The 26,853-nt window shown below is 51.3% G+C and overlaps 3 protein-coding genes and 1 long non-coding RNA gene across 14 annotated transcripts in view; 2 read left to right on the forward strand and 2 right to left on the reverse strand.

Moving 5' to 3' along the window:
* The first annotated feature begins 2,960 nt into the window (after positions 1-2,960).
* Positions 2,961-14,250, forward strand: Icam2 (intercellular adhesion molecule 2). Of its 5 annotated transcripts, none has more exons than XM_075990348.1 (5): positions 2,961-3,041; positions 9,119-9,223; positions 10,899-11,171; positions 12,262-12,570; positions 13,928-14,250. In XM_075990348.1, the coding sequence occupies exons 2-5, from the start codon at positions 9,163-9,165 to the stop codon at positions 14,098-14,100; spliced, it is 816 nt and encodes a 271-aa protein (XP_075846463.1). In that variant the 5' UTR covers positions 2,961-3,041; positions 9,119-9,162; the 3' UTR covers positions 14,101-14,250. The 5 variants fall into 5 exon arrangements, with proteins under 5 accessions (XP_075846463.1, XP_075846462.1, XP_075846464.1 ...); XM_075990347.1 differs by having other exon boundaries at positions 3,035-3,170; XM_075990349.1 differs by lacking the exon at positions 2,961-3,041 and adding an exon at positions 6,805-6,987.
* A 145-nt stretch (positions 14,251-14,395) lies between these two features.
* Prr29 (proline rich 29) lies at positions 14,396-17,184 on the reverse strand. 2 transcript variants are annotated; one of them, XM_075990352.1, is made up of 6 exons: positions 17,125-17,184; positions 16,816-16,891; positions 16,560-16,666; positions 15,415-15,608; positions 15,191-15,261; positions 14,396-15,014 (listed from the first exon to the last, which is right to left on the reverse strand). In XM_075990352.1, exons 1-6 carry the CDS (start codon positions 17,182-17,184, stop codon positions 14,986-14,988), a joined length of 537 nt encoding a protein of 178 aa, XP_075846467.1. In that variant the 3' UTR covers positions 14,396-14,985. The 2 variants fall into 2 exon arrangements, with proteins under 2 accessions (XP_075846467.1, XP_075846466.1); XM_075990351.1 differs by having other exon boundaries at positions 15,403-15,608.
* Positions 17,185-17,889: 705 nt separating this feature from the next.
* On the reverse strand, positions 17,890-25,835 carry LOC142859867 (uncharacterized). 6 transcript variants are annotated; one of them, XR_012912269.1, is made up of 6 exons: positions 25,586-25,835; positions 22,783-22,882; positions 21,960-22,337; positions 18,548-18,635; positions 18,230-18,268; positions 17,890-18,041 (listed from the first exon to the last, which is right to left on the reverse strand). It is a non-coding gene; the product is annotated as an uncharacterized LOC142859867 (long non-coding RNA). The 6 variants fall into 6 exon arrangements; XR_012912271.1 differs by lacking the exon at positions 18,548-18,635; XR_012912267.1 differs by having other exon boundaries at positions 18,230-18,635.
* Positions 25,223-26,853, forward strand: part of Scn4a (sodium voltage-gated channel alpha subunit 4) — a 49,686-nt gene continuing 48,055 nt past the window's right edge. The window contains exon 1 of the mRNA XM_075990344.1: positions 25,223-25,354. The gene's annotated coding sequence lies outside the window, so the exon portion shown is untranslated. The remainder of the gene's footprint in view (positions 25,355-26,853) is intronic.

Below are 26,853 nucleotides of genomic sequence, written 5' to 3' on the forward strand. Positions count from 1 at the left end.
ACCCATGATTCCAGACTGATCCACAGCCTCTTATTTGAGCTCTCAGCCCACCATGAGACTCCGGCCTTCTCTGCCCTGGCCAACACTTTGCTCTTCTTTCTGCTGGTGGTTAGTTGGCGGTTACTGAAATTGACAGCCCTTCCTCATTCTGCTGAAACAATGTGTACACCCTTTCTACACCCAAGGGAGAAAAGGGGTCAACTCAGAATAACCAGACCATTAACAATGTGCCTTTGCTAAGCCAACAGTGACATGCATGTCCCAATTGCTCTTTACAATGTGGACTCCAAGTGTGTTTTACGGTATAGCATATATGAAAGTGTCCCTCTGTCCTTCTGTCCCCTTGCCTCCCCCAGTATGCCACCATTGCTATACACCACCAAACCAGTAGCCCCCATCCGGGACTTTAGACCTCTAAAGCTGAATATTTTTTTTTCCTAAGTTTGATTACCAGGGCTGAAGACATACCTCACTGGTTAAGAGCATTTGCCTGCTCTTCCAGAGGACCAGGGCTCACCACGTGGTAGAACCTGTAACTCTGGTTCTAGGGGATCTGATGCTGCCTTCTGGTCTCCATGGGTACCAGGCACGCATACTCTACACAGATCTATACGCATAAAATAATACAGAAATAAATTGTTAACCTCAGAGGTTTTGTTGTTGACAATATGATGCTGACTGGTACAGATTTCTACCACAATTTATGTCTACAACAGATACTGGTCACAACAGTCCTTGGCTTGCCGGCAGTGTGGCAGGACATTTTAAAGTTACTTTGAGCCAGGCAGTGGTAGCACATGCCTTTACTCTCAGCACTCAGGAGGCAGAGGCAGGCGGACCTCTGTGAGTTCAAGGCCAGCCTGGTCTATAAGAGCTAGTTTCAAGACAGTCTCTAAAGCTACAGAGAAATGCTGTCTTAGAAAAAAAAATACTTTGAAGCCAGGTTTTATGGTGCATGCCTCTAAACCCAGTACCCAAGAGACAGAGACAGGTAGATCTCTGAGTTCAGGCCAACCTGGTCTACAGAATAAGTTCCAGGGCAGCCAGGACTACACAGAGAAACCCTGTCTCCAGCGGGTAAGGAGAGGAATGCTTTGAAGAAACTGAGGCACAAATGCACTGAGAAAAACTGTACAGCCAGCAGACCATCAATCAGCATTCACGGTCGGCATTCGTCCGTGGTCTGGAAGATTCTGTGGAGTCCTGATTGCTGAACTAGAGCTCTAACCACTATGGATTGTGAAACTGGCCCATGGGAAGAAGATCCTTGATGTGTCTGGTGCCCACCCCCATGCCCAAATTTCAAACTTCCTGCTCGTTAAAACAAAGCCACCTGCTAGAGTAATACTTGCTGGTTGAGGCTACAGACACGAGGCGATCTGGGATGATGGCTCTTAGTCATGAGCAGGTTTTTATGGAGAGCAGCCAGAGAGATGCCAGAGAAGATGGCGTTCTGTGCTACTGACTGGACAGGCACAAGTGAGGGACTCATTCCATCAAAGGCCTCAAGAACCTGCACATCAAGGGGAGTAAATAAGATTGCAGTTCTTCTGTAACTTGCACAGAGTGGCCATCTGCAAGTCCCACTTTGGGTATGTTCCCAAAGAACTGAAAGCCGAGACTGCCCAGCCCCTTCCATTTTCAAGGGTATAGTTCTGCAGTCTTAGATACCCGCACCTTTCTGCAACCGCTGGCATATTTATGGGGCAGCCACATTTCTGGCTGAGAAGCTTAGAGGAAGGAACATAGTCCCCCAATGTCATTCAAGGATGGTCTCCAAGTGATCTAAGGATGTCCCACAAGGTCCTTGCTCTTAGAAAAAAAAATAATTTGAAGTCAGGTTTTATGGTGCACACCTCTAAACCCAGCACCCAAGAGACAGAGACAGGTAGATCTCTGAGTTCAGGCCAACTCATTTGATATGCTCACTTTATGGTGGCCAGGGAGCAGGGGAAAAAGAGAAAATAAAAGTATGAATTTGAGCCGACGAGGTGGCTCAGCAGGTGAAGGTGTATGCCCTACCTAATACCTGAGTCCGGTCCCCAAGACCCATGTGGTAGGAAAGAGCTGATTCCCACAAATTGTTCTCTGACCTCCACTGTGTGGCACGCACATCTGCATTCATGAACTTGCACACACTAAATAAATAAATGTAGTAATGCTTTTTAAAAAGACAATGAGGCCAGGTGGTGGTAGTGGCACACACCTTTAATCCCAGCACTCAGGAGGCAGAGGCAAGCAAATCTCTTAAAACCAGCCTGGTCCAGGACAGCCAGGACTACACAGAGAAATCCTGTCACAAAACAAAACAAACAAAACAAAACAAACAAATAAATAAACACAATAGAAATGTTCACACACGTTCATAACAACATTATTTAAAACTGCAAGAACATGGAAGGAACACAGTGTCCAGCTGTGGGCAGGTGAGTGATAAACATGTGTGTATGATATTACAGAGTTACAGTCTGCAGCCTTAGGAAAGGGTGTTCTACCACATGCCGTCACACAGATGAACCCGGGGAAGTCACACCCAATGACATGAAGCCATTACAAAAGGACCCAGAGTAGTCAGAGACAGAAAGTAGAATGGGAGTTGCCAGGGTTGGGGAAGGAGGGAGAATTACTGCGATGGACCTGGAGTTTCAGGTTGGAAAGGTGGAAAGTTCTGGAGAGTTCTGGAGATGGCTCACAGTGAATGTTCTAGGAGCCACACAACTGTTGAGGGCATGGTGGCTTAAACAATACTAGCTAGCCCTCAAGAGGATGAGGCTGGAAGACTTTGAATGTGAGGCTAGCCTGGTCTATATAGTGAGACCCTGCCTCAAAAAAAAAAAAGAAAAAAGAAAAAAATAATAATAAATTTCATTAGGTATATTTTATGACAACGTGTGTGGGGGGGAGCCAGTAATAGTGTTAAAACCATGTTAATTTGGTGAAGAAACCAGGGCACAGGAAACACGTGACCCCTGAGAGAGTCTAACGTTTAACGGGTAGAAATGCAACACACACACCACATACCAGCATCTGAGCCCGGCAAGGTAAGTCACAGCCTCTGGCTTCTCCCACTTCCTCTCCAACGAGCAGGCAGCATGGAACCTTTGGCCTCTTAAGTGTCAGGCCTGAATTCTGATCTCTTCCTCTCTCCAGGCCTCAGCTCCCCCACTCTGGTAAGCACAGTGGTTGAGGGGGGGGATCCCCAGAGGGAGTACCTCCTTCAAAGCTTCTGAGGCTCTTGTTTTCTTTGTCTTCAAACCCTCACCCAGACTCCGCCTTAGTGACTGTTTCCTGTTTTTTGCTTTCTTCCTCTCCTTCCCCTTCTGGGTGACATCCATGTAGGAGACAGATTTAGAAACCTAACCCTGGCTGGCCTGGAACTCCCAGAGATCTGCCTAAAGTCATGGGCCACCATACCAACAGGGCCACTGCTTTTTTACCCCAGGTCCACAGGGGCCGAGACCCGGAAAGGGACTCTCTCTCTCTCTCTCTCTCTCTCTCTCTCTCTGTGTGTGTGTGTGTGTGTTTTTTGAGACAGGATTTCTCTGTGTAGCCCTGGCTGTCCTGGAACTCACTCTTTCTATACCAGACTGGCCTCCAATTCAGAGAGATCCACCTATCTCTGCCTCCTGGGTGCCCCCACCGCCATCCAGTCCCTGTCTCTCAAGTGAGCACGTGGTTCAGGTCTTGTCCTGAGAACCATGTCAGTCAGTAATAGAGATCAACGCTACCGCTCACATTCCCACCAAGCCTCTTCCTTGTAGACATTCAGAAATTTCCCTTTCCCCTCTGTATTCTCTCTGTAAAACTGAACATGAAATGTGTGAGAAGGTGAAGGTGTCTGTGTCTGTCACCATAGTGCACAGCAAGGTAATGGCTGTGGGTGGAATTGTCACTAACGCTTTCATGAACTTATCTCCTCAGAGCTCACTCTTTCCACCCACTTGCTAGAATTTTGTCTTAGTTTCTTCTCTGAAGTATTCAGTCACACAAACAAGCTTATTTTTATTTCGTGAGATGGTTACATGGCACCTAGGATTCCAGATACCTTAAAACATCAACTCATTTAAGCCAGATGTGGTGGCAACTGCCTGAAATCCTAGTGCGTAGGTGATGATGAAGGATCAGGAGTTCAAGGCTAGCCTCAGCTCTATATAGGATTTGAGGTCAGCCTGGGCTACCGAAGACTCTGTCTCGAGGGGGAAAAAAATTAATTCATTTAATTCACACAAGAAGTCTACGAAGCACACACGACAGCTCACAACTGGTCTGTAACTCCAGTTCCAGGAGACCTGACGCCCATGGCAAAACATCAACTCACAACTGGTCTGTAACTCCAGTTCCAGGAGACCTGACACCCATGGCAAAACATCAACTCACAACTGGTCTGTAACTCCAGTTCCAGGAGACCTGACACCCATGGCAAAACATCAATGCACATAAAATTAAAAAAAAGTAAATAAATTAAAAAAAAAAGCCGGCGGTGGTGGTGCACACCTTTAATCCCAGCACTCGGGAGGCAGAAGCAGGCAGATCTCTGTGAGTTCGAGGCCAACCTGGTCTACAAGAGCTAGTTCCAGGCTCCAAAGCCACAGAGAAACCCTGTCTCGAAAAACAACAACAAAAAAGTCTATGAAGGAGATGTTAGCACGAATCCCATCTTTCAGACCAGGGAGTGGAAGCATAAAGAGATTGGGTGATTTGCCTAAAGTCTTGGCACAAAAGGTCTTCCAGGGTTGTCCATATCTAAGAGAAGAGTTGTGCCCTAGGGGAGGAAGCTACTTGGCTCAGTGACTAAGAGTGCTTGTTGCTTCGCAGAAGATGGGAGTTCCGTTCCCAGCACTCCGGGGGTGGCTCACAACCATCTTAACTCTAGGACACCCACCACCCTCTTCTGGTTACAGACACATAAAAATACAAAATAAAATAAATTGATTTTTATTCAGATTTATGAGATAATATTTGCTGTTCCCCAGAGAATAGTTCTCCCATCAGTAACTGTAAAAGTTATTATCAACCCAGAACTTCTCCAAAAACTGACCTTTAGACTTCTTACCCTCTGCCAACTTGGTGGATGTGGTTTTCATCTTGACTTACTGTTGAGCTAAAAGTAATGTCCTCTTCCCTTTGACATTGCTTTGTGCACTCAGTTATCAACGATTTAATTAGTCTGTTTTTTCAGTGCTGGGAATGGAACCCAGGACCTGTATGTGCTAGGGAAGCGCTCTACCCAGTGAGCCACAGCCCTAGCCTCTGTTGTTTATGATTGACAGTTGAAGTCTTTCCTAATACCTTACTGCAATGACAACACTCTCCTATATTTTGTCAGTGTTTCTAAAGTTTCCCTTCACACGTAAGTACTCACTGTGAATAGAATTGAGTTCTCCAGTTGCTGTGATGTGGGGATACCTGCTCCCCTCCCGGTCTAGTTGATCAGTTGATCCAGCCTCACATAGTAGACCTTTCTTTTACCCAGCCATCTGCAGTGTCGCCATTGTCATGTGTTAGGTGTGTGGTAGGTTCTAGAAACTAGGACCCACTAACTAATCTCCCTACCCCCATATTAATCTTTTGTATTAAATCTCAGTATTCCAAGAACAAATTGCTCGTCTTATTCTCCCTGTGTGTCTGGATCACCTTATCCTTCCCATGTAACTGGATCATCTTATCCTTCCCATGTAACTGGATCACCGTATCCTTCCCATGTAACTGGATCACCGTATCCTTCCCACGTAACTGGATCACCTTATCCTTCCCATGTAACTGGATCACCGTATCCTTCCCATGTAACTGGATCATCTTATCCTTCCCATGTAACTGGATCACCGTATCCTTCCCATGTAACTGGATCACCGTATCCTTCCCATGTAACTGGATCACCTTATCCTTCCCATGTAACTGGATCATCTTATTCTTCCCATGTAACTGGATCACCGTATCCTTCCCATGTAACTGGATCATCTTATTCTTCCCACAAACACTTTCAAGTTCCATCCTTATTGGGATTTGATTGGGATTTCATTGACTCTGCAGATCAGTTGGGAAAGAAAGCATCTTTCTTCTCCTATTTTATTACATTGCCACAGCACACATACGGAAGTCAGAGCACAGCTCGTGGGAGTCAGTTCTCTCTTTCCACCACATGGGTCCCCGGGGTCACAGTCAGGTCATTAGGCTTGGTGACAAGAGCTTATACCTTCTGAGTCAGCCGTCTCAGCGGCCTCCACTCAGATTTTTTATTTCTTCTCAAATTAAGACTGAAAAGTTAATTTTTCTTGGTTTACTTTGTTCCATATTTTATGGCATGCATTATTTTATAGTCTCCTTTATTTTTTATTGTTGAGAGTAGCCCAGATTGCCTTCAAATTCACCATCCCGCTGTCTCAGCATCCAAGTGATGCCAGCACACCTGACTTTTGTTTGCTTGTTTTTCGAGACAGGGTTTCTCTGTGTGGCCCTGGCTATCCTGGAACTCACTCCTGTAGATCACAGGCTTGAACTCGGAGATCCACCTCCCTCTGCCTCCCAAATGCTGGGATTAAAGGCGTGGGTCACCACCACCCGGCTTATTTTTCTTTTTTTAATTGTGGTACATAGTCTGCTGTGGACCCATGTGTTTATTTATTTTCAACTAAGCGCGTTCACATTGTTCCGAGATTAATCTTCCGGAACCAACCTTACAAAATGAAACCACCCCTAGGAAAACTCCCGCTTCCCTTCCCAGCCCCTGGCAGCCTCCCTTCTCCCTTCTGTTGTGTGAGCTCTTTTTATAACCCTGCTGTGTTTCCATGGTTGTTCTGGTAATGGCTGTTTGCTTTCTTTTCGAGCCTTGACCGGAAGTTTCCTCTGGCCTTCTGCTGCCTGGCATGTCCCTCCCAAGGGTCTCCAGGGAATCTGACCCTCACAATGACTTCCTTTGCCCCTGCTCTGGTGGGCTTCATCAGCTACCCACGGCTGCCTGTCACCCGTAGGGACTTCACTCTCTCCTAGGTATGTGACCTTGCTCAAGCCACTTAACCTCTCTGTGCCTCAGTTTCTCCTAGGAGATGGGAAGTAGAAGTACTCGCGCTTGTAGAGTTCAGGAGTAACTAGTTAATGATTACTAGTGCTTTGAGAGTGACCAGCATGAAGTGGGTACGGTGCAAGACATTTCCATCAGTGACAAGCCACGTCTACAACAGGGGTCCCAGAAAATTATACTGAAGCTGGAAAAGATTCATACCACCTAGAGACACCATAGCCATCCTAACACTAACTCAACGCATTGCTCCCAGAGCCCTGGTGACATTCGTGCCAAGCTACTGTACTGCAGTTGTATTCAAGGATAGCATGCACAGCTATGTACACCAAGTATGTAGTCTCCTGCGCCATCTAGGCGTGTGTGGACACACTACGATGCTCACACAACCACACACTGCCTGCTGACGAGCTTCTCTAAACTTGAACTACAAAGTGAGCTCGAGGCCAGGATGGACCCCTTAGTGAGGCCCTGTATCATAATGAAAAGCACAGAGAGAGCTTAGGGGTGCAGCTCTGAGCACTGGCCTAGCATGTAGGAAGCCATGGCATCTCAGTCACCAGCACCCCCAAAATGAAAAAGGACTTGTTCCCCCCTATATGTAGTGTCTATGTTGCTGTATTATTATCACCACCATTATTATTATTATTTTATTATTACTATTATTACCCACCGGAGGTCAGTCCCCACTTATCACCCAGACCCTTCCAGCTGTCCTGTCCCCTGTCCTCAGCACTCTGTCACCCTCTTGTGAGATCAGAGCCCCACCCCCGACCCCACTCCACTTCTCCCCACTTCTCTCTGCTTACTCAGTCTTTCCCTTCCTTCTGGCATGATTCCAAAGCTCAGCAGCCTCACACAGGGACTTCCCTGGATCCAGCTGTTAACATCAGCATGGGATAGCTGTACACAGTGTTGTGAGAATGGCAGGATGCCACAGTACTCTCCAGGCCAGGAACCCAGGTCACTGGTTAAGCCATTGAAGCTTCCTTTGCTTGACATCTGGAGGCTGCAATGGTCTGGGAACTAGCCTTGCGTGTGGCTATTTGACCTCAGATAATGAATCCCCCAAAACTCTGGGATTCTCTGGGAACTAGCCTTGCATGTGGCTACTTGACCTCAGATAATGAGTCCCCCAAACCCTGGGACTCCTTTCAGATAGGCCCTTTCTGGGATTCCACAGAGACATCAAGGAGGTCTGCTTTTGCCCCACCTGTCCCGGAGGATCTCAGGACTGAGAGAGCAAGGTTGGTTATATGGGGAACACAACATTGCCTAGGAAGGCCTTCTCTCCCATAAAAACTCACTGCCTGTGGGAAGAGCTTACCTGGAGAGCATTAGGTTTTAGCTTTGCTAGACCAAGGCCCTGCTTGGATGGTAAATGGGCAAGAAGTCACCAGCTGACAAACCCGGAAAAGGGCCTAGGATTTGGAAATAGGCTGTAGCCAATCTGTTCCCTGACCTCCTAGACCTGGGCCACTGCAGAAGGCCACTGTGGGCTGCCCTTCTGCAATCTCTTAGCCCCATGTGGGCCCTGCATTGGCCGAGTTAGGGCTAGGCTTCTCCTGGAAGCTAAGCAAGATATTAAGGTGTGCAGACATACACAGGGCATTAGCCGGAGATGGCTGTGTGACTGTGTTCTTCTAACTTTGGATATTCTCTTACCAGAGAGGCTGTAAGAGAGGCCCCGTGGGATTCAGAGTTCCCCAGATCTGAGCCATGGAGGCCTCATTCTGCCCCATGCACAGACAGAAATTCCACACACACACACACACATACACACACATGTAAGGGCGTGCACGCATGCTCTTGCACCACACCCACTTCCCTGAATATGAGTTCCCCTTCCTCTCCTAACCCTACACAGGGAGCAAGCCACGTGGGAGGGCCGTGTTACACCCCTGCTTATCAACTACCTCCTGGCTTCCTCTGCCTGAATTCTTGAGGGCCTGAAGGTTTGGGAGCTGTCCTGTGCATAGACTTCCTGATCTCAGATAATGAGAGGAAATGAGATCATTCGTGCAGAGAAAACTACGGATTTCAGTCCCAAGCTCCTGCCTTCACTCCCCAATCTGTGGTGTTCATCTCTCCATCTCCCTGCAGGCAGCCAGCAGCTGAGCCCCTGGAGCCGATAGACCCCACCTGAGATGTCTTCTTTTACTTGCCGGAGCCTGCGTATAACCCTTCTTGCCCTGTTCTGCTGCTCAGGTAAGCGGCCCCCAGGGTTCCCAGCACATGGCATCTTAGAGTAGGGGGTTCCGCACTATTCCTTGGGCTTCAGGTTGGGGAGGAGGGCATCCTGGCTACAGGGGCCTCTCCACCATGGATCCAGAAGACCGTGACAGCCTGGCTTGGGTTGCCCATGGCCTCAGCCAGTGGCTAGGATCATGGCCTCTTGGTTACTGGATGGAGCAAGCCCAGGGCTTGAGAATGTTGATGCGATAGGCTGCCAAGGTTGAGTGGCGAGCAGTGAGTGGGTAAGAAGGGGTGCCAGGGTCTAAGCAAAGAGATGAGAGTGTGCCAAAGGGACCTAGTGAACAGCAGAGGGCAGCAGGGGGCGCTGCGTTCACTGGGACAACAAAATGAAAATGAAACTTTTTTCAGTGGGTCAAGGAGATCTGGAAGGACACCGCCACTACGTGCTGAGTGCCTTGTGCCTGAGTCAGCCATGCCAAGTGCTTTCAAGCTTGCTTGCACTCAGGACCCAGGGGAGGGCACATTAGCCCTCTTAACGAATAAAGAAACTGGGGCTCAGAGAGAGGACGCATCTAACCCTAGACTGCCCAGACAGCACACTGGCAAATGTTGAGTTCAAACTCAGTACTGTCTACATGGAAAGCCCCTCTTTTGCAAATTATTTACATACCGCTAGCTGATGGCTGAGTGGGCTGGGGGAGGTAGAGAAAACAGGCCACGTGTAGGGGCCCTGCCAGCTGGGACCTAGGACCTTCATGGTCCTCACAGAGTGGCAGTGAGCACTGAGGGTCCCATCTTTGCATACCAGATACTTCCCAAGTATCTGTCATGCACTGGACTGTGTGGTCAGCATAAAGAGAAACAGGCAAAACTCAGGCCCAGCCTTCTAGAAGCTTCAAAATGTTTGCAGAGCATCAACATAAGTTATGAGCCATGAGTGCAGCAGCTCCTTCTCATGGTAGCCTGTTGCTTCTCTGGCCTTGTCTCTAACATTCCTCTTCCTAGCTAAGCTCCTGCCGTTCTGGCCGTCCATTGCTTCAGGAGAGCAAGCTCCCACGGGCAGGTCTGGGAGGCAGCAGTTCCCGGTATCTGGAACTTGCTCCCACAGCACACGCAAGGTTCACCTCCTCCTTCCATATTTGCCCCAATGTCATTATCATTATCTTTTCTTAACCATGTTATTAAAAGTGGAGTCCCTCTGGACAGTGATGGCACACACCTTTAATCCCAGCACTAGGGAGACAGAAGCAGGTTAATCTCTGAGAGTTCGAGGCCAGCCTGGTCTACAAAGTGAGTTGTGGACAGCCAGGACTGTTACACAGAGATACCTTGTCTCCGGGGGGAAAAATAAGAGTCCCTCCATCACCTGCCCCATGCCTATCCCTGGAGCTCACCACTACCCGAAGGGCATTCCTGGCAGTTCTCTGTGTTTATGTGAGTTCAGAGCTTACCTCCATTCTCAGAGGTGTCTTCATGACAGAGAGAACTTTGAACTGGAGCTTAACGCAGCAAGAGAGGCTCGAGGAAGACTGACCTAGTGCCGATGGACAGAGGGGCTGGAGGAAAGAACGCAGGAAGTCCCTGAGTGGCAGCCTCCGTAGGTCTGATGGGGAAAGTTGTGAAGTAATAGAGATCCCTGAGGGTGGGCATCGGAGACATCTGCTGCCTGGTGTTTTTGCTCTTCCAGGGTCTGGTGAGAAGGAGTTCGAGGTTCACGTATCATCCGAGAAGCAGATAGTAGAAGCCACAGGCTTTTTGAAAGTCAACTGCAGCACTAGCTGTGAGAATCCGCAAGTGGGTGGTCTGGAGACCACCTTGAGTAAGAAAGTGTTGGAGGAGCACCCTCGAGGGAAGTGGAAACAGTTCTTAGTCTTAAATATCTCCCAAGACATGAGCCTCCTGTGCCACTTCACCTGTGAGGAGAAACAGCATTCAGAGCATCTCAACATCAGAGTATACAGTGAGTGTCTCTGCCTGGGTCTCCACTCCTCGACTATACACTCCCACATCTGCTCAGTGACTGTTCTTGGGCTTCCCATCATGGTCCTCATCTCCTCCGGGCTCCTGAACCACAAGCAGGTCAGGTCTGTCGGCTCAGGATCCGCTTACACCCTTGGTTGGGCTCCACAAGTCCTCCTATACCTCGGAAGCAGACAGCGCAGGTTTTGAATCTTTCTCCAAGAGTGTCAGTCTAGCCAGGGTTTGCACGGATCTGGAAGTCAGTTCCCACCCCGGTTCTGTTGCCAGAACACTCCATAAGCATTACAAGCAGTGGGGGAATCAGGGGAGCTTCGTGAGATGGAGGAGCTACTAGAGAATACCAGGAAAGTGGGAGAACGTGGAGCATTTCATCATTCCCCCCCAAGGACCCGTGGCGAACGTGTGAGCATTGTGTACACTCCTGGCAGGATTCGCTCAATCTTAGTTCCAGGTGTTTCCCAGCTACCGGTTAACGACATTGATGGATCAAAAGCTGGAAAGATGTTCTGAGTCCTAGGAGGGGTGAGGATGGGTGGAGTAGCTTAAGCGGAAACCAGGGTACCGCTGTAGTCCTTACTCAGTGGATCTGCAATGACACTGGTCACGAAACCAGCTGGAGAAGTGAGGCAAACGCGACTCCTGCCCGGGCTTCAGGAGGAGGCTCACAGTCAGCTCTGAGGACTGTCATAGAGTCCACATATAGAGGAGCTCCCTTCCAGTGCTCCCGGGACAACCACCCAGCTGTTTAATCCAAACATTTGTGTTTGGTATCTGGAGGGGATGGAGACAGGCCCAGATGTTTTTGTATATCATTCTAGCTGGCTCTGCAATCTGGATCTCCTCTCTGTAGACCCCTTCTCTGTTTTCCGAATCATGCTCACCCAGATCATCCTCCACCATACCCTTCTCCCTCCTCTTTCTTCTTCCAGTGAGTAGGTCAATGCCCAGCCCACTCCCTCTCTTTCAAGCCCAGCTAGGGACCTGGGATACCAGGAGATGGGCCCTGGCCAGATTGAGCCTGCAGGGCCACAGTTCCATCCTGAGTGGTCTTCCTCCTTTGTCTCCTACAGAGCCTCCGGCTAAGGTCACACTGAAGCTGCAGCCCTCGCAGGTGTTTGTGGGAGAAGCCTACACCATTGAGTGTATGGCAGAAGCCGTGAAGCCCCTTGAGAGTCTCACCCTCAGCCTGCTCCATGAAGGAGAGACCCTGCAGAACCAGACCTTTGAGGGAGCTGAAAGTAACGCCATAGCCATATTCAACAGGAGAGCTCAAACAAAGGATAACCTCAACTTATCCTGCCAGGCTGTGCTGGACCTGCGGCCCCATGGTGGGCACATCATCAGCAAAGACTCAGAGTCCCAGATCCTCGAAGTCATCGGTAAGGAGATGCTGGGCCCAGAGGGGCAGAGATGGCATCCCTCTCCACACCTTGGGAAAAGAAAACCCACAAGCCCCACTCCTAGGTAGCTTGATGTGTATGTAGAATCCCGAGGGCTCCCTCTTACTTCCTGATTTACTGGGTCTCTCTCCAAGCTCCAAGCTGAACCCTAACTTTTCCAGAAGCCAGGAGAGCTCAACTAGTGGTTGGGCGTGTTGCCTTGACCGTGGTAGTGAGTTCTCTCAAGCTATGGCCCCTTTCTACAGTGCGAAGGCTTGCTGGCCTGACCCACAGCTTCCCGGGAGCACTGCTGGTCTGTGACTCGTGGTGCCCAAGGCCTGTTGTAAATGAGCTTGCTTGAAGCTCACTCAGCTCTGCCTGACGAGGGACATGGTATAAATCTGACCATGACATCCTCCAGGCCATGGCATTGTTGTTGTTGTTTTTTCTCTTTTGTCTTTGGGGGTCCACCACCCAGGTCCCACAGAGCATTCTTTGAATGCCCAGTCTTAGCTTGGCTTATTTCTAACCAGCTTTTCTTAAATTATCTTGTCTGCCTTTTGCCCCTGGGCTTTTATCTTTTTCTATATATATTTTATTTCCTTTTTGTTGTTGTTGTTGTTGTTTTGTTTTGTTTTTCGAGACAGGGTTTCTCTGTGTAGCTTTGGAGCTTCTCTTGGAACTCATTCTGTAGACCAGACTGGCGTCAAGCTCACAGGCATCTGCCTGCCTCTGCCTCCTGAATGCTGGGATTAAAGGCGTGCACTACCACCACCCAGCTTTTCCTTTCCTTCTTATTCTGTGTCTGGCTGTGTGACTGGGTGGCTGGTCCCCTGCACCCTCCTCTCCTCCTCCTTCTCCTTCTACTTATTCTCTCTATTCTGCTAACCCTGCCTGTCCTTTCTCCAGCTTAGCTATTGGCCTTTTCAGTTCTTTATTAGACCAATCAGGTGTTTTAGGCAGGCAAAGTAACACAGCTTCACAGACTTAAACAAATGCAACAGAAAAGAATGCAACACACTTTTGCACCATTAAACAAATGTTCCACAGCATAAACAAATGTGACACATCTTTAACTAATATTCCACAACACCCTGATGTCCAGGCTCTACATACTGGTCTCGGGAGCTGCTGAAGAGGGGTAGCTGCTGAAGAGGGGTAGCTGCTCTGCCTGATAGAGCCTCGACTGCAGACCACCTTCCTCTTCTATGTCACACGGGGGGCAGACACCTTATGCCACTTCTCTCTGCTACCAGGCTGGCTGTGGAATGCATGAGTGGCCAAGGTGTGATGGGTGGACTCCCTGGGGTGCCTGGCACCTGAAAATCTCTAAATGCATTGCCTCTTCCCTTCCCAGAGCCTACAAACCCCATAATCATAGTGGTGACAATACTGCTGGTTTTATTTGTGACATCGGTCCTACTCTGCTTTACCCTCGGCCAGCACTGGCACAGGAAGCGGACGGGCACCTACAGGGTGCTGGCTGCCTGGATGAGGCTGCCCCGAGCCTTGCGGCAACGTCCTGGGTGAGCCGATGTTCCCAGGCCTCTGGTGGCTGCTGGAACTCAACATGGCGCCTTCAGGGTATGGTCCAGCACTGGCTGAAGGACTCTGGCCGTGGCACAAGACACTGGGGACATTTCCTTTCTTCTTAACCTCAATACAAATACCTGGATTTCACCCTGTGCTCTCCATGTCTGCTCCTGGGATAACAGACAGCACCTGTGACAAGGATGGTACTAACTGTGACCTGCTCACCCCGTTGTCTCCTCCGCCCTTCCCATCTCCCTGCATTTTCCTCTGCAGCCCAGACCCCAGACGTCTACCCACACCATTAGCAACTGATTTCCTACTGAGGTCCCGTGAAGGGGAGGAATTTCTGTATGCACATGGCCCTGGGGACCTCGGGCTGTTCCTGGTTGAATCAGGACTCGGCCCTGGCTCTCCTTTCTGCCAACAGAATCCAGGGAAAGGAGGCCCAAGGAAGCCGAGTCCACCACAGGGGCCTCCTGAGCCGGCCTTCTTCCCCAACCATGCTGCCTTCCAGGGGCTTTCAGGCATTTGGAGACAGGAGCCATCCTCCTCTCTCGTGCCCTATTTCAGGCCCAAGGGTGGACTCCACAGAGGGGAGAGAGGGACAAAGACCAGCTGGGGCTCTGGTATCAGGGCCTTGCTCTGGTCCAGACAGGGAGCAGGATCAATCAGGTTTACGTGGCTTCTGGGTCAGGGAGGAGTTTTACAGAGCTTTCTCTCCAGAACAGGCAGCTTGAGACAGCAGTGGAGCAGAGAGCCTGCTGCCTCAGGGTAGACGGCTTGACTGGGACGGGGTGGGTAGAAGGGCTTCAGCATAGATGCAGAGTCCAGCATGCTGGCAGCCCCATGCTGAAGCGGGTGAGGCTGGATGATGATCTGTCTTCAGGGCAGGCTCTCAGCATCATAGTACTCTAGGGAGACAGAACCCTCAGCTTGCTCCTTCCTGCCTTGGTGGACCCCCAAGGAGGAACATAGAACGGGACGAGGCAGCGGTTGGCAGGAGCCCCCATCCACAAGGGCACATGGTCCTTCTGACATCTCAGTCTGCCCTAGGTCAGGTCCCACGGCCCATCCACCCATCCCCTACCTGAAGCTGGGGGTACATCCGCACCAACAGTCCCTGTGGCACTCGGGGGTGGCGGTGGGGGCACATCTCTCCTGAGATGGAAGAGGAGAAGAAAGACCCTGTCAGAGGCCCAGGGTGGCTTCTGAGGCTTTACCCCCCCCCCCAGTCTGCTCTTTCAGCCTAGATCAAGGACTTGATTACACCCAAACCCCCCCCCCCACAGTCTCACTTACACCTCCCCTTGCCTGGAGGCAGGCGGCTGGTGCTGAATCCTGGGCGCACCCTGCCAGGGAGGTTGATGTGGGGGAACAGGGAGGAAAGAGATAGGCCAGAGTGTCATGGGGCCCGGCAAATAGTGGTGGTGGACCACCACAGGCTCTTCTTGCTCCTGCGCCTCCATCTCTTCCTCCACCTGTTCCTGTTGGCTGTCTGTATAGACCTGGGAGGGGTGCAAAGTGGAGGGGGGTGGCGATGAGCCAGGCTCAGCCCTGCCTGCCCCCACTGCCTCGCCTCCTCCACCTCCTACATTATTTTCTGCACATCGTCATCGTCACCGTCACCGGTGTATAGGCTGTTTAGTGAGCTGCGCTTGCGTGCAGCCAAGGCGCTTTGGAGATGCTGACCCCATTCCTCTGCAGAGGGGAGAGCTGAGTCTCTAGGAGGTGAACCATGTCGAAGAGCCTAACTCATCCAAGAGAGCAATCTGCCTTTGTTCCTGCATCTTTGTGCATCCCTCAAGGAAGGGGGGATGCTCACCTTAGGGCCTCAGAGGGCCTAGGGGTGTGAGTTAGCAGCCCTAATTCAGGATCTCCACCTCCCTAAACTCCCCAACTAGCCCCTCCTTGAACCCCTCCAGGTTTCCCAGAGTCCCCTTTCCATTGGGTCTTCCTTTCTCAGACCCCACACCCCTTACTCCCTCCATCCCGGGTTCACTTCCTACCTGGTCTTCAAGAGCCTGCCCTAAGGCCTCCTGCAGTCCTCCAAGGAGTCTGTCTTCTTCCTCCCTCCCTCTCCAGGTGTGCAGTAATACCGCATCTCTGCACCTGCCTGTCACAGCCTACCTAGCCAGTGCTTTATTCATTCTTTTGTTCGACAAATAGCGGTTGGGCCTTTAATAAAGAGTTCTGCACCAGGCTCCTGGGACTTGAGGTGCACAGAGGAATACCTGGAAGGAAAACCTTGGACACAACGTCTGGGTGGTAGTGGAGATTTGGAAACTCCCTTCCTACTAGAAGCTGACACCAGGCCTTGGCACATAGTAGATGCCAAAGGGACTGAGCCGGGCAGGGAGGGTGTGGGCTAGCTTTCTGCTGCTACTTTATACTCGGTCTTTTTACTCCAGGTGGGGGTCCCCCACATAGAACCCACCCTGGGCCCCACCTTCACACACCTGTGGGCTGGGCCCCTCTGGCCCCGGGTTCAGGGCTCCTGCCACCATTTGACTCAACAGCAGCTGGTGCAGCTGGGCGTTCTGCAGCATCATGAGCTCCAGCAGATCTGAGGAACAGGTTTCAGCAGGCCCACCCGGCCCACCGCCACACAGACCCATCCCCCTCACCGTACAACATTTATACAGGACTGAACAGAAAGGAGGCCCCAGGGATGTGTGGCAGCGGGGTGTCGAGGGAGTGACCCAGGGAAGTTACCTTCCTTGACACGGCTGGGTTGAGGCAGAGGAGATGGGACAGTCCAAGGAAAAGGTTGCAAGATGGTCACCCAGGGCTGGGGACATGGGTGGAGATTCAGCTCAACGAGACAGAAGAGCAGTAAGGCATGTCGGGAGCCCCCCCCTCCACTCCCTGCTCAGTGTCTTTGCACCCCATGGCCTCCTTCCTCCCAGTCCAGTCTCTTCCTCTTGGTTTGGGACCTCCCCTAGAGTTTACCCCCATCCCAGCTCCGCAGTCTCCACCCCCACCCCATTCCAAACAGTCTGTGCTCCTGGGCTCAGGTCTCACCGTAGGGGCTGCACTCTGTGATGGGACGCCACTCCAGCTCCCGCTCCTGGGGGAGGACATGGCTTAGCAGGTCAGTTACCTAGGTAGCTCTGGGGACGCCTGAGAAGGCTCCTCCCAAGAGTACACTGACCCGCCCAGCCCAGGATGCCCGGTGCCTGGGAAACAGACCAAGCCTCCGCCCAGGCCCTCCTCTTCTGGAGATCCACCTTCGGGCCCCTGGCTGGGATTCCCCAGGCTTAGGTTCTTCCTGACGCTGATGCTAACCCTGGGAGAACCCACGTTTGTTGAGTGGTAAGCTAGGGTGACCCGGTTCCCTGGTCCCAAGGGAATAGAAGATTTTATAGGACCGGGCATGGGTGTGTAAGGTGGGTTAGGAGGGCAGAGGAGCCACTCACTGCCATTCTGTCAATCACTCTTAGGAGCGGGGAGTCCTAAGGACCCAGAGGTTTCTGGAGGGGGGACCAGGCAGACACGAGGCAAATGGCCCAGGATGCCAGGGGCTCTTTATGTCTCCCCTGTAGATTTGCTCAATTCCTCAAACCCTGTGCCCTCAGAGGTGGGAAGGTGGACGGGCATTCAGTCCTCTGAGGCCCAGCACCACGGCATTCCTCTGACAGGAAGCTAGAGAAGAGGCCGCTGCTTAAGAACAGGTGAAGAGGGGAGATCTATTTCCGCAGCTGTGACATCCGAAGACAGGCCCCAGCAGCAGTCAGGACAATCCCGACAGGAAGCTGGGATTAGCACCAGAGACTCACCCTTTCCCCACTTCTGTTCCCCTTTCCGCAGTCCTAGAGTGTAGAGCCAGAAGGAACGGTCCCAGCTCCTCCTTTGTCCCTGTCTGTCGGTGATCCTGTCACTGAATTTACCAGGGTCAGAGCCTCTGCCCTCTCAGCCCTAGACAGTCACCTTCAATAAACCTATTAAAAAGACAAATTAGTCCCAGCACTTGGGAGGCAGAGACAGGCGGATCTCTGTGAGTTCGAGGCCAGCCTGGTTTACCAAGGGAGTTCCAGGACAGGCTCCAAAGCTACAGAGAAACCCTGTCTCGAAAAACCAAAAAAAAAAAAAAAAAAAGACAAATTAGCCAGGTAGTGGTAGAGCTCACCTTTAATCCCAGCATTCCCGGAGGCAGGAGCAGGCCTGTCTACAGAGTGAGTTCCAGGACAGCCAGGGCGACACAGAGAAAAATAAATAATTAATTAATAATAATAATAGTAAAAATGTGGGGAAAGGAGATTCATTCAATGTGGCCACATTAGGAGAGGACAAAGGGATCCAGTGGCAACCGTACCATCCCCTCCATCCTCAGGGGCCTGGCTTGAGGGTTAGGGGAGAGAACAGAAAAATAGGCCAAGAGAAACGGCACTGTGCCCCGGAAATCAGCTAGAAGGAAGCCATTCCCACAGAGGCTGCTACTGCTCACCCCAGACTGTAGAAGGAAGTGCCCAAGGGGAAGAGAAGTGGAGCCTTAGGGTTATATTGCTGCGATGAAACACCATGACCAAAGCAACCTGGTGAGGAGAGGGTTTATTTGGCTTACACCTCCACATCGGTGTCCATCCCTGGAGGAAGTCAGGGCAGGAGCTTGGAGCAGGAGCTGATGCAGAAGCCAGGGAGGGGTGCTGCTTCCTGGCTTGATCCCCGTGGCTTGCTTTCTTACAGAACCCACGGATAGCCCCAGCCCAAAATGGGTTGGGCCCTCCCCATCAATCACTAACCCATCAATCAGTAATTTAAAAAATTCCCCGCAGGCTTACCTACAGCCTGATTTTTTTTTTTTTTTTTTTTGGTTCTTCGAGACAGGGTTTCTCTGTGTAACAGCCCTAGCTGTCCTGGAATTAGCTCTTGTAGACCAGGCTGGCCGCGAACTCACAGAGATCCGCCTGCCTCTGCCTCCCGAGTGCTGGATTAAAGGCGTGCACCACCACCGCCCGGCTCTGGGGACATTTTCTTAGTTGAGGTCCCCTCCTCTGATGACTCTAGCCTGTCAAGTTGACATAAAGCTAGCAAGCCGGAATTTTGTCTATGGAGAGAAAACTCAATGGGGAACTCAGCTGCTTGCCTCAACTTCCCCAGTTGGTTTCTGCTAGATGTTGTGTCTGATTTGATGATGTCATCTCTTCATCAGCTGTTGTTCTTTGACTTGGCAGCCTCACCAGAGGGGACACTCTGCTCACCTGTGACACTATTGGGGACTCCAGCTGGCTTCCTCAAGAGGCTTTCTCAGTTTCTACTGGGTGTTTGCTTGCTGAGGTTGTCCCCTTTGACTTGCTATATACATCACAAACTCATCCAAAACTGAAAGTGTGGCTGTCGTAGGTCATCCCGGGGACCATACAAAACCAGCAGGCACAGGTCAGACCTGAGAAAGAGTGGTTCTCAACCTTCCTAATGCTGTGACCCTATAATATAGTTCCTCATGTTGTGGTGACTCCCAACTATAAAGCTGTTTTCAGTGCTATTTCGACCCTGTGAAGGGGTTATCCAGCCTCCAAAGGGTCCATGACCCATGGGTTTAGAACCGCTAGATAAAGGCTGCAATTCCAAGATACAGAATGTAGGTATCACCTTGTGAGTGATGGATTACCTTGTGGGGATGATGGGCAGGTGCCAGCAGGGGCGAGAGAAGGGGTGACGAGCACACCCACGATTAGGAATCATTTTGTTCCTCGCATCTTTATGCCACCCCCTAAAGGGTTGAGCGAATCCACCTCTCTGGGCCGTCTTACCGTCCCAAATAACCAAGTAACTACACCCTAGGTCAGGATACCCTGTTTGTAGACACACCTGTTGTCAACAACTTTGAAAGAGCAAAAATAAGCTCTCTGCCCTTTAGTTGAGGCGGAACAGGACTCACATCTGTGGGTCCCCTCAGGGTATTTCCAAGACAGTTTGTCCTCTGTTACCCTAATAAACCCATTTCTAGAAATAAGTAAACACGGGGAAAGATTCATACTAAAACATATCCTTCCTTCACAATGTTATTTTTTTGTTCTTTTTGCTCGAACTCACAAAGATTCATCTGCCTCTACCTCCCAAATTCTGGGATTAAAGATGTGCGCCACCATTGCCATGCTACAGTGTTATTTTTTAATTACTTATTTACTTGGTTTTTATACATGCAGGTGTTTAGTTTGCATGTGTGTCAGTGCATCAAATGTGGACCTGTTGCCTACAGAGGCCGGAAGAGGACATTGGATCCCCTGGAACTAGAGTTACAGATGGTTGTGGGTCCTGGGATTAGAGCTGGGTCCTCTGCAAGAGCAGTCAGTGCTCCTCACCCTTGAGCCAGTTCTCTAGTTCCCATAGTGCTTTATTGAAAGAATTGAAAATTGAACATCACTCAATGTCCAAATATAATAAAAAGGCTGGGCAATGGTGGCGCATGCCTTTAATCCCAGCACTTGGGAGGCAGAGGCAGGCAGATCTCTGAGTTTGAGGACAGCCTGGTCTGTGGAGCTAGTTCAGGACAGTCAGACTACACAAAAGAGGCCCTGTCTCAGAACACAAAACAAACAAACAAACAAAGCGTGCAACTGGAAGGAGGAACCGCTTCCTATTGCTTTCCTGTGGAAAACAGACCAGAAAAGACCCTTTGTGAAAATTCCAGGGACGTCTCAATGACGACTTTAGCCACGGTGAGGAAGAACCAAGGAGAGAGCGACTGACAGCAATGGCCCTTTTGGAGGGTCCGATTTCCAAAGGAGCAAGGAGCTGGAATCTGAGGGTTAAAGGAAATTAAATGTCGGTCTGCAGAATTCTGTGACTGGCAGTATCTGAGCAGGGAGGAGTCTGGGAACCGTACTGGCGATGGGAGTTTGTCCTCCATACCCGGTCTCACTGCACATTTCCAGCAACTGCAACTGTCCTCGAGTGGTTTATGGGGGTGTGGTTTTGTTCAGCGTGTAGCTGGTGGTACTTTGGGGGCATGTAAGGATTGTGTTGAGGGGATGCCCTGGGATGGGGACATCTTTCCAGAGTTCCACCCATCGGAACTACAAAGTGGAGTTTCAGAGCCTTCCCCGCTCCACCCAGGACCTCTGGGATTGAGGCGCCACCAGCCATGAGTGAGCATCTAATGAAGGTCCTAGGAAATTATCCTGACCAAGGACCCAGGGAAGAAACCGAGTGCCCAGACTCGGAGTGGTTGTGGCATGCTTGCTCACTGTGGGCCAGAGTGGGACTTTCTAGAATTCACTTGTGTGCGGGTGACTGTAACTTGTAAATTAGCACAAGGGGAAAAAGGGGTTTTGTTTGTCTTTGGTTTGCTCCTGTGATAGGATGGGGTTGAAACAGGTATACACTCTGCTTGGTTCAGGGTCTGTGATGACTTTTATACTGTAACTTGATTGAAATAAGAAATACTCAGGGTTGGGACTAGAGAGATGGCTCAGAGGTTAAGAGCACCGACCGTTCTTCCAGAGGACTTGGGGTCCATTCCCAGCACCTACATGGCAGCTCACAACTATCTGTAACTCCAGCTCCAGAAATTCTGACGCCATCACACAAGATACACATGCAGGCAAAACACGAAAGGATATTAAAAACAAATAAATAAATAAAATAAAAATGCTTAGGAGACCGGAGCATCTCAGCTCTGTGTTTGTTGTGAGGACATTTGTTCATTTGGAATTTGATCATGAGGAATCTGAGCTCATAGATGGATTCATCCCTTGATGAATTCGCAATATGATGGTATTTGGGGGTAGGGTGGTAAAAAGCACCTAGTTGGAGGAAGTAGGTTATTGGGGTGGTGTGCCCTTGGGGTACACTTCCTCTGTAGCCATGCGATGTGAGCTGTTCTGTTCCATCGTGCCCTCCTCACCCTGAAGTACCTGCAACAGTGAGCCAGTAGAATCCGTCCTGTCGTAAGCTGCCCTTGTCACCGTGTTTGGGCACGGTGACTAAGGCTAACCAATGCGGTCTGTAGGTGACCCTTCACTTCCTAGTCCCTCTTCTGCACCTCTCGTCTACTTGGGGTTCCTGTTTCCTCTTCCTACAGCCAGGTTTCCTCCTCGGGTATCTTCAGGTTTACCTCGTTATTTCTCACAGACTTAGAGCCTCCTCCGGGTACACATAGTCTCAGAGAAGGGACATGCAGCCTCAGGGACTGGCCAAGCAGAAACATCATCGCCATCCCTGTGGTAGAGCCGAGTTGGCTGTCGTAACATCAACAGCCTTTCAGATCATATGTTTGGGGCAGGGGCAGTTGCCTGAAGGAGGAAAAATCCTCTTACTAAGGGAAGGAGATGTGGTTCTAGTTGGGCTTTTGTCTCCTAATCTAAATGACCCACATGATACTGGATACAAATAGAAACCTTAGCTCCATTTCCTCGACATTTTACCGCCATTGGCAGCAAAAGAATCATGCTAAATCTACCAGCCTTTATACCGCAAATGTGACCGGTGCACAGAGCTGTGCCCTACACAGCTCAAACAATTGACTATCACAGCCTTGCCCCCTCCAGTCCCTCATTAGGGAACATTCTACCCCATGGAGCTTTGAGCAGAAAAAGACAGGACCAAAGGAGTAGGGCTGGACAGTTAGAAGGGACAGATGGCGCCCGTTATCACCTGTCTTAGTCAGTGTTCCATTACTGTGAAGAGACACCATGGCTATGACATATAAAGGAAACGATTTAATTGGGGCTGGCTTACAGTTTCAGGGGTTCAGTCCATTGTCATCATGGTGGGGAGCATGGCAGCTGTGCAGGCAGACATGGTGCTGGAGAGGAAGCTGAGAGTTCTACATCCAGACCTGCAGGCAACAGGAAGAGAGAGACTCTGGGCTTGGCATCAAAACTCACCCCCAGTCACACACTTCCTCCAACAAGGCCACACCTCCTAATCCTTTAAAATAGTGCCATTCCCTGATGACCAAAGCATTCAGATCTGTGAGCCTATGGGGAGGGGGGGCATTCTTATTCAAGCCACCACATGTCATCATGACTAGAAGCATGGTGGCCTGCAGGCAGATGCTGAAGCAGTAGCTGGGAACCATGGCCTGATCCGAATGTAGGCAGAGAGTGAGAGACTGGGCCTGGCCTGAGCTTTTGAAACCTCAAAGCCCACCCCTAGTGGCACACTTCATCCAACAAGGCCACACCTCCTAATCCTTCTAACCCTATCAAAGAGTTCCACTCCCTGGTGGCTAAGCATTAGATTATATGAGCCCATGGAGGCCATTTTTATTCAACCACCACATCACCTATCCATCATCTACAGACAAAGATGCCCTGTCAAGGGGATGGTGACCAGTGAACTGAAGCCACCGCCAGGCTGGGAGTGATGAGAGGGACCCTGAGGGGAGACTTTGGGGAGTCCATCTGTGAAGGGTCTGAGAAGAAACTGTACTTTGCCCCCACATGTTGGAAGCAGCTCTAGTGGGGTATTCACTTCACCCGTGACCTCGGGCTACCTGACCCTGTAGAGGTGGTGTTTCTTGTCTGCCAACGTGACCCCGTTAAAGGGAAGAGGGGGGCGGTCGCTCAAGTGGTGGTCAGAGGTGGACCTGCTGGTTCCATTCACCCCTGGGCAGAATGGACGACCTTGACCTTGCTGTGTTTCGGTGAGTGTTCTCTAACAAATCCTTGATACCCATTTGAGCGGACTCTCTTGGCTCCGCCTACAAACTGCCCCTGGTGAGGAAGCTCAGGTTTCTTTAGTGATAGATGCCTGCAGGAATGCACCCCACCCCTGCCAGGGGGGCATCTGTAGAAGAGACGATGTTGGTAGAGGGGACCAATGCGCACACCTGGCTTACAAGATGCTCAGAATGTCAGTGACTTCCCCTGATCACTGTGGCAGCCACACCGTGGGAGCTGAGAGGTGAGGACTCCCAGAAATGCTCTAACCACGGGCCTGGTCCCCGAGGAGGGGCCCGGTGACATCCGAGGCTCTGTCCACAGAGGTACCTGTAGGAGATGAGGGTGGCTACTGGCCAGGCCTCTCTGAGCCTACCACGGCACACACCACCCCAGAGCTCAGTCTGCTGAGGGCTAGAAGCAGCTGCCTGTGGCAAGGGGAATAGACACAGCATGGCCAAGACAGGCTGCTTTGGAAGGTCTGAAAGGGAGGGGGGAGCAGAAATCCACCACTCCTTATGTAGGCTGGAGATGGTGAGATGGAGCACTTCATAACAGCTCCTCTAGGGGGCACCACAGCTACAGAGTGACCAGGGGAGCTAAGACAATCTTATTTTTCCCAACCACAACCCCTCCCTAGGCTTGAAAGGACAGATGTCTTGTCAGCTGGGGGGTGGGGGAGGAGGCAGACAAATGCCACTTGAGACCTCTGTGTGGTCCTCTTAAACAGTTGGGTGTGAATGTGCACACTCGTGTGCGTGTGTGTGTGTGTGTGTGTGTGTGTGTGTGTGTGTGTGTGTGTGAGAGATGTCGGGGATGTGGGCAAATACCAGATAAAAATCTGTTGGTTGCACTAGCAGTCCCTGTTCCTGGGCACGGGAGTGAGTGTATTGGCACGGACAAGTCACGTCAGTGAAAACACAAGAACGCACGGACAGAAACACAGACATACCCTCCATAAAAACCTGTGTCCGTACATGCGGCATTTGTGTTATCTGGCATGGATGTGGCTGAAAATATAGGGTTTTGGGGGGAGGTGTAGCCTGAAGATTTGCAGAAGCCTATGGTGTGAGCCTGGGAGTGTGTGTGTGTGTGTGTATGAAAAGTGATTTGTATGTGTTGCTGAGAGCACGGACATGAAGCATTTGTGTGCGAAGAGTTCACACGTGAGTGTGCACCAGGCTGAGTGTGTGAAGCAGCCTATTCCCTGGACGTGCTTGCAGAAGTGACTGCGAGGGAGATTGAGGAAGATCGGGTACAAAAATGAGCCTGCGTTATGTTTACTAAGGTTGGGAGAGCTCCTGGATGGGGGAGGGGTGTGTGTGTGTGTGTGTGGTGTGTGTGTGTGTGTGAGCCCCATGTGTGGATGGGTGTGTCTTGGTCTGGACCCTGGGTCACTGTGGTCCCAGGACCCAGGCACTGTCAGGGTGTGCCTGGAGCTTGCCAAGAGGGAAGTGTGGCTGAGGCACCCACCTGAAGATTGGCCAGTCCTCAGGTTTCACTCATGACCCTGTGACATCAGCGGCAGCAGCTGTCCTCGCCGGCCCGGCCCCCCAGCCAAGTCCCCCAGAGCTCCAGCCTCAGCCCGAGGTGGGCACGGCACCCAGGGCTCGTCCGCCACCACTCCGCTCTGCTTCTGACCAACGGTGAGTACCATGCCTGTCTGCGTCAGCCAAGCCTGGTACCCCAATGGGTGGGTCACCCCAAGAGACAGTGACCCTGGTCTCAACCCCAGCATGGTTCCGAGGAAGTCGCCACTTGGCTCTGGCACCACTGACCTCTCCACACCCGCTCTGCTGTCTGTGCCTGGACCCCACGCTGCCTATCTGCCCTGTCAACCCTCCCTGTGCCCTAACCCTGTATGTCCCCAGACTTGCCTTCTCTGTCCGGTTCTCTCTGCCCCTGCCTAGCTGTCCTTTCCCTGATCAAGGGTCTTCATTCTGGTCACAAACAGCATGTGACCAAAGGTTAGCTCCAGGCAGGCATAGGGTGACCCAAAGGACAGGGTCCAGGCTGGGATTTCTTCAGGAAGGGACATGAGAGGGAACCAAAATAGTGAGTCGGCTTGGCCTGTTTGCTGAGGCCGGGAGAAGCAGGGGAGGAGAGCAGAGAGCGGCTGGAGGCCGGGTGGGGGTGGTGGCGGCCTCTTTGCTCTATTGAAAGAGGAATCCATGAGATGCCAGCGAGGACACATCCCGGCTGCCACCAGTCTAGGCTCTGCCCACTGTCCCGCCCTCCTCCAGCCCTCTCTGCCAGCCTCAGGCCTCTTTCCCTAGCAAATTGGGGGGGTGGGGGTGGGCAAGAGGTGTAGCCCCACATACAGAGGGGGCCCAAGGGGAGCAGCCCCGTATAGTTAAGAGGGATGTGGGATGTGGAGCCAGAAGGCGCGCCTTGAGAGGGAAGATGGGGTCTCAGCACTTAGGGAACTCAGGGGAACGAGAGAGTCCCGAGGAGACTTGAGGACACACGGGTTCCCAATGTAGGCCAGGGAAGCAGTGTCCAGCAGACCCCAGCCCTCTCTGCCCTCAGGACAGACCCCAGGGCAGGGTGGGCAGTAGCGGCTGGTAGAGAGGTTTGACACTGCTTGGAGAAGCTAGAGCTAATTGGATGTCCAGGTGTTGTTTATCAGAAGAGTCAACTTACTGAAAGTTATGAAGGGATCCCGATCTTAGCTGGGCATTATACACCTGTAATCCCAGCACTTGGAAGGCCGAGGCAGGAGGATTGCCACGAATTCAAGGCCATCCTGGGCCATAGATGACTTTGTATAGGTAGAGACTGAGATCCCTAGGTCAGAGCAGTGCGGGGCTGGGCTATGTCCAGGGGTCTTAGAGCATCTACCGTCAGGGAGGCTGCCCCACTCCCCCACCACCTGCTCCCTCTTCACCCTTTCCTGCTGAAGTCTGCACAAGCACAAATCACTCAGCAGAGCCTGGAAAGGCTGGAGGCCTGGGGAGCCTTTGATGAGGTCCTGCCAGTGAGAAGGTTGGGAAGTTTGGGGAGAGAAGGGGCTGAACTTTGGGGAGGTGTCAAGAGCAACGGATGTCGTCCGTCATCTGCCACCATAGCTACGGCTGTGTCAGGAGGACCCTAGCAGTGGCAGAGGCTGGGTGACATTGCGTGTGGTGGACTCAGGGATAGCGGT

The sequence above is a fragment of the Microtus pennsylvanicus genome, chromosome 11, assembly GCF_037038515.1.
Source record: "Microtus pennsylvanicus isolate mMicPen1 chromosome 11, mMicPen1.hap1, whole genome shotgun sequence".
Lineage (NCBI taxonomy): Eukaryota > Metazoa > Chordata > Mammalia > Rodentia > Cricetidae > Microtus > Microtus pennsylvanicus.

Coding starts and splice junctions, on each gene's coding strand:
- Icam2 (XM_075990348.1), top strand. CDS start 9,163: ATGTCTTCTTTTACTTGCCGGAGCCTGCGTATAACCCTTCTTGCCCTG. Junction 9,224..10,898: donor TGCCCTGTTCTGCTGCTCAG/GTAAGCGGCCCC, acceptor TTGCTCTTCCAG/GGTCTGGTGAGAAGGAGTTC. Junction 12,571..13,927: donor CCAGATCCTCGAAGTCATCG/GTAAGGAGATGC, acceptor TTCCCTTCCCAG/AGCCTACAAACCCCATAATC.
- Prr29 (XM_075990351.1), bottom strand. CDS start 17,184: ATGTCCTCCCCCAGGAGCGGGAGCTGGAGTGGCGTCCCATCACAGAGT. Junction 16,667..16,815: donor ACCCAGCCGTGTCAAGGAAG/GTAACTTCCCTG, acceptor CCTGTTCCTCAG/ATCTGCTGGAGCTCATGATG. Junction 15,015..15,190: donor GGATGTACCCCCAGCTTCAG/GTAGGGGATGGG, acceptor CTGTCTCCCTAG/AGTACTATGATGCTGAGAGC.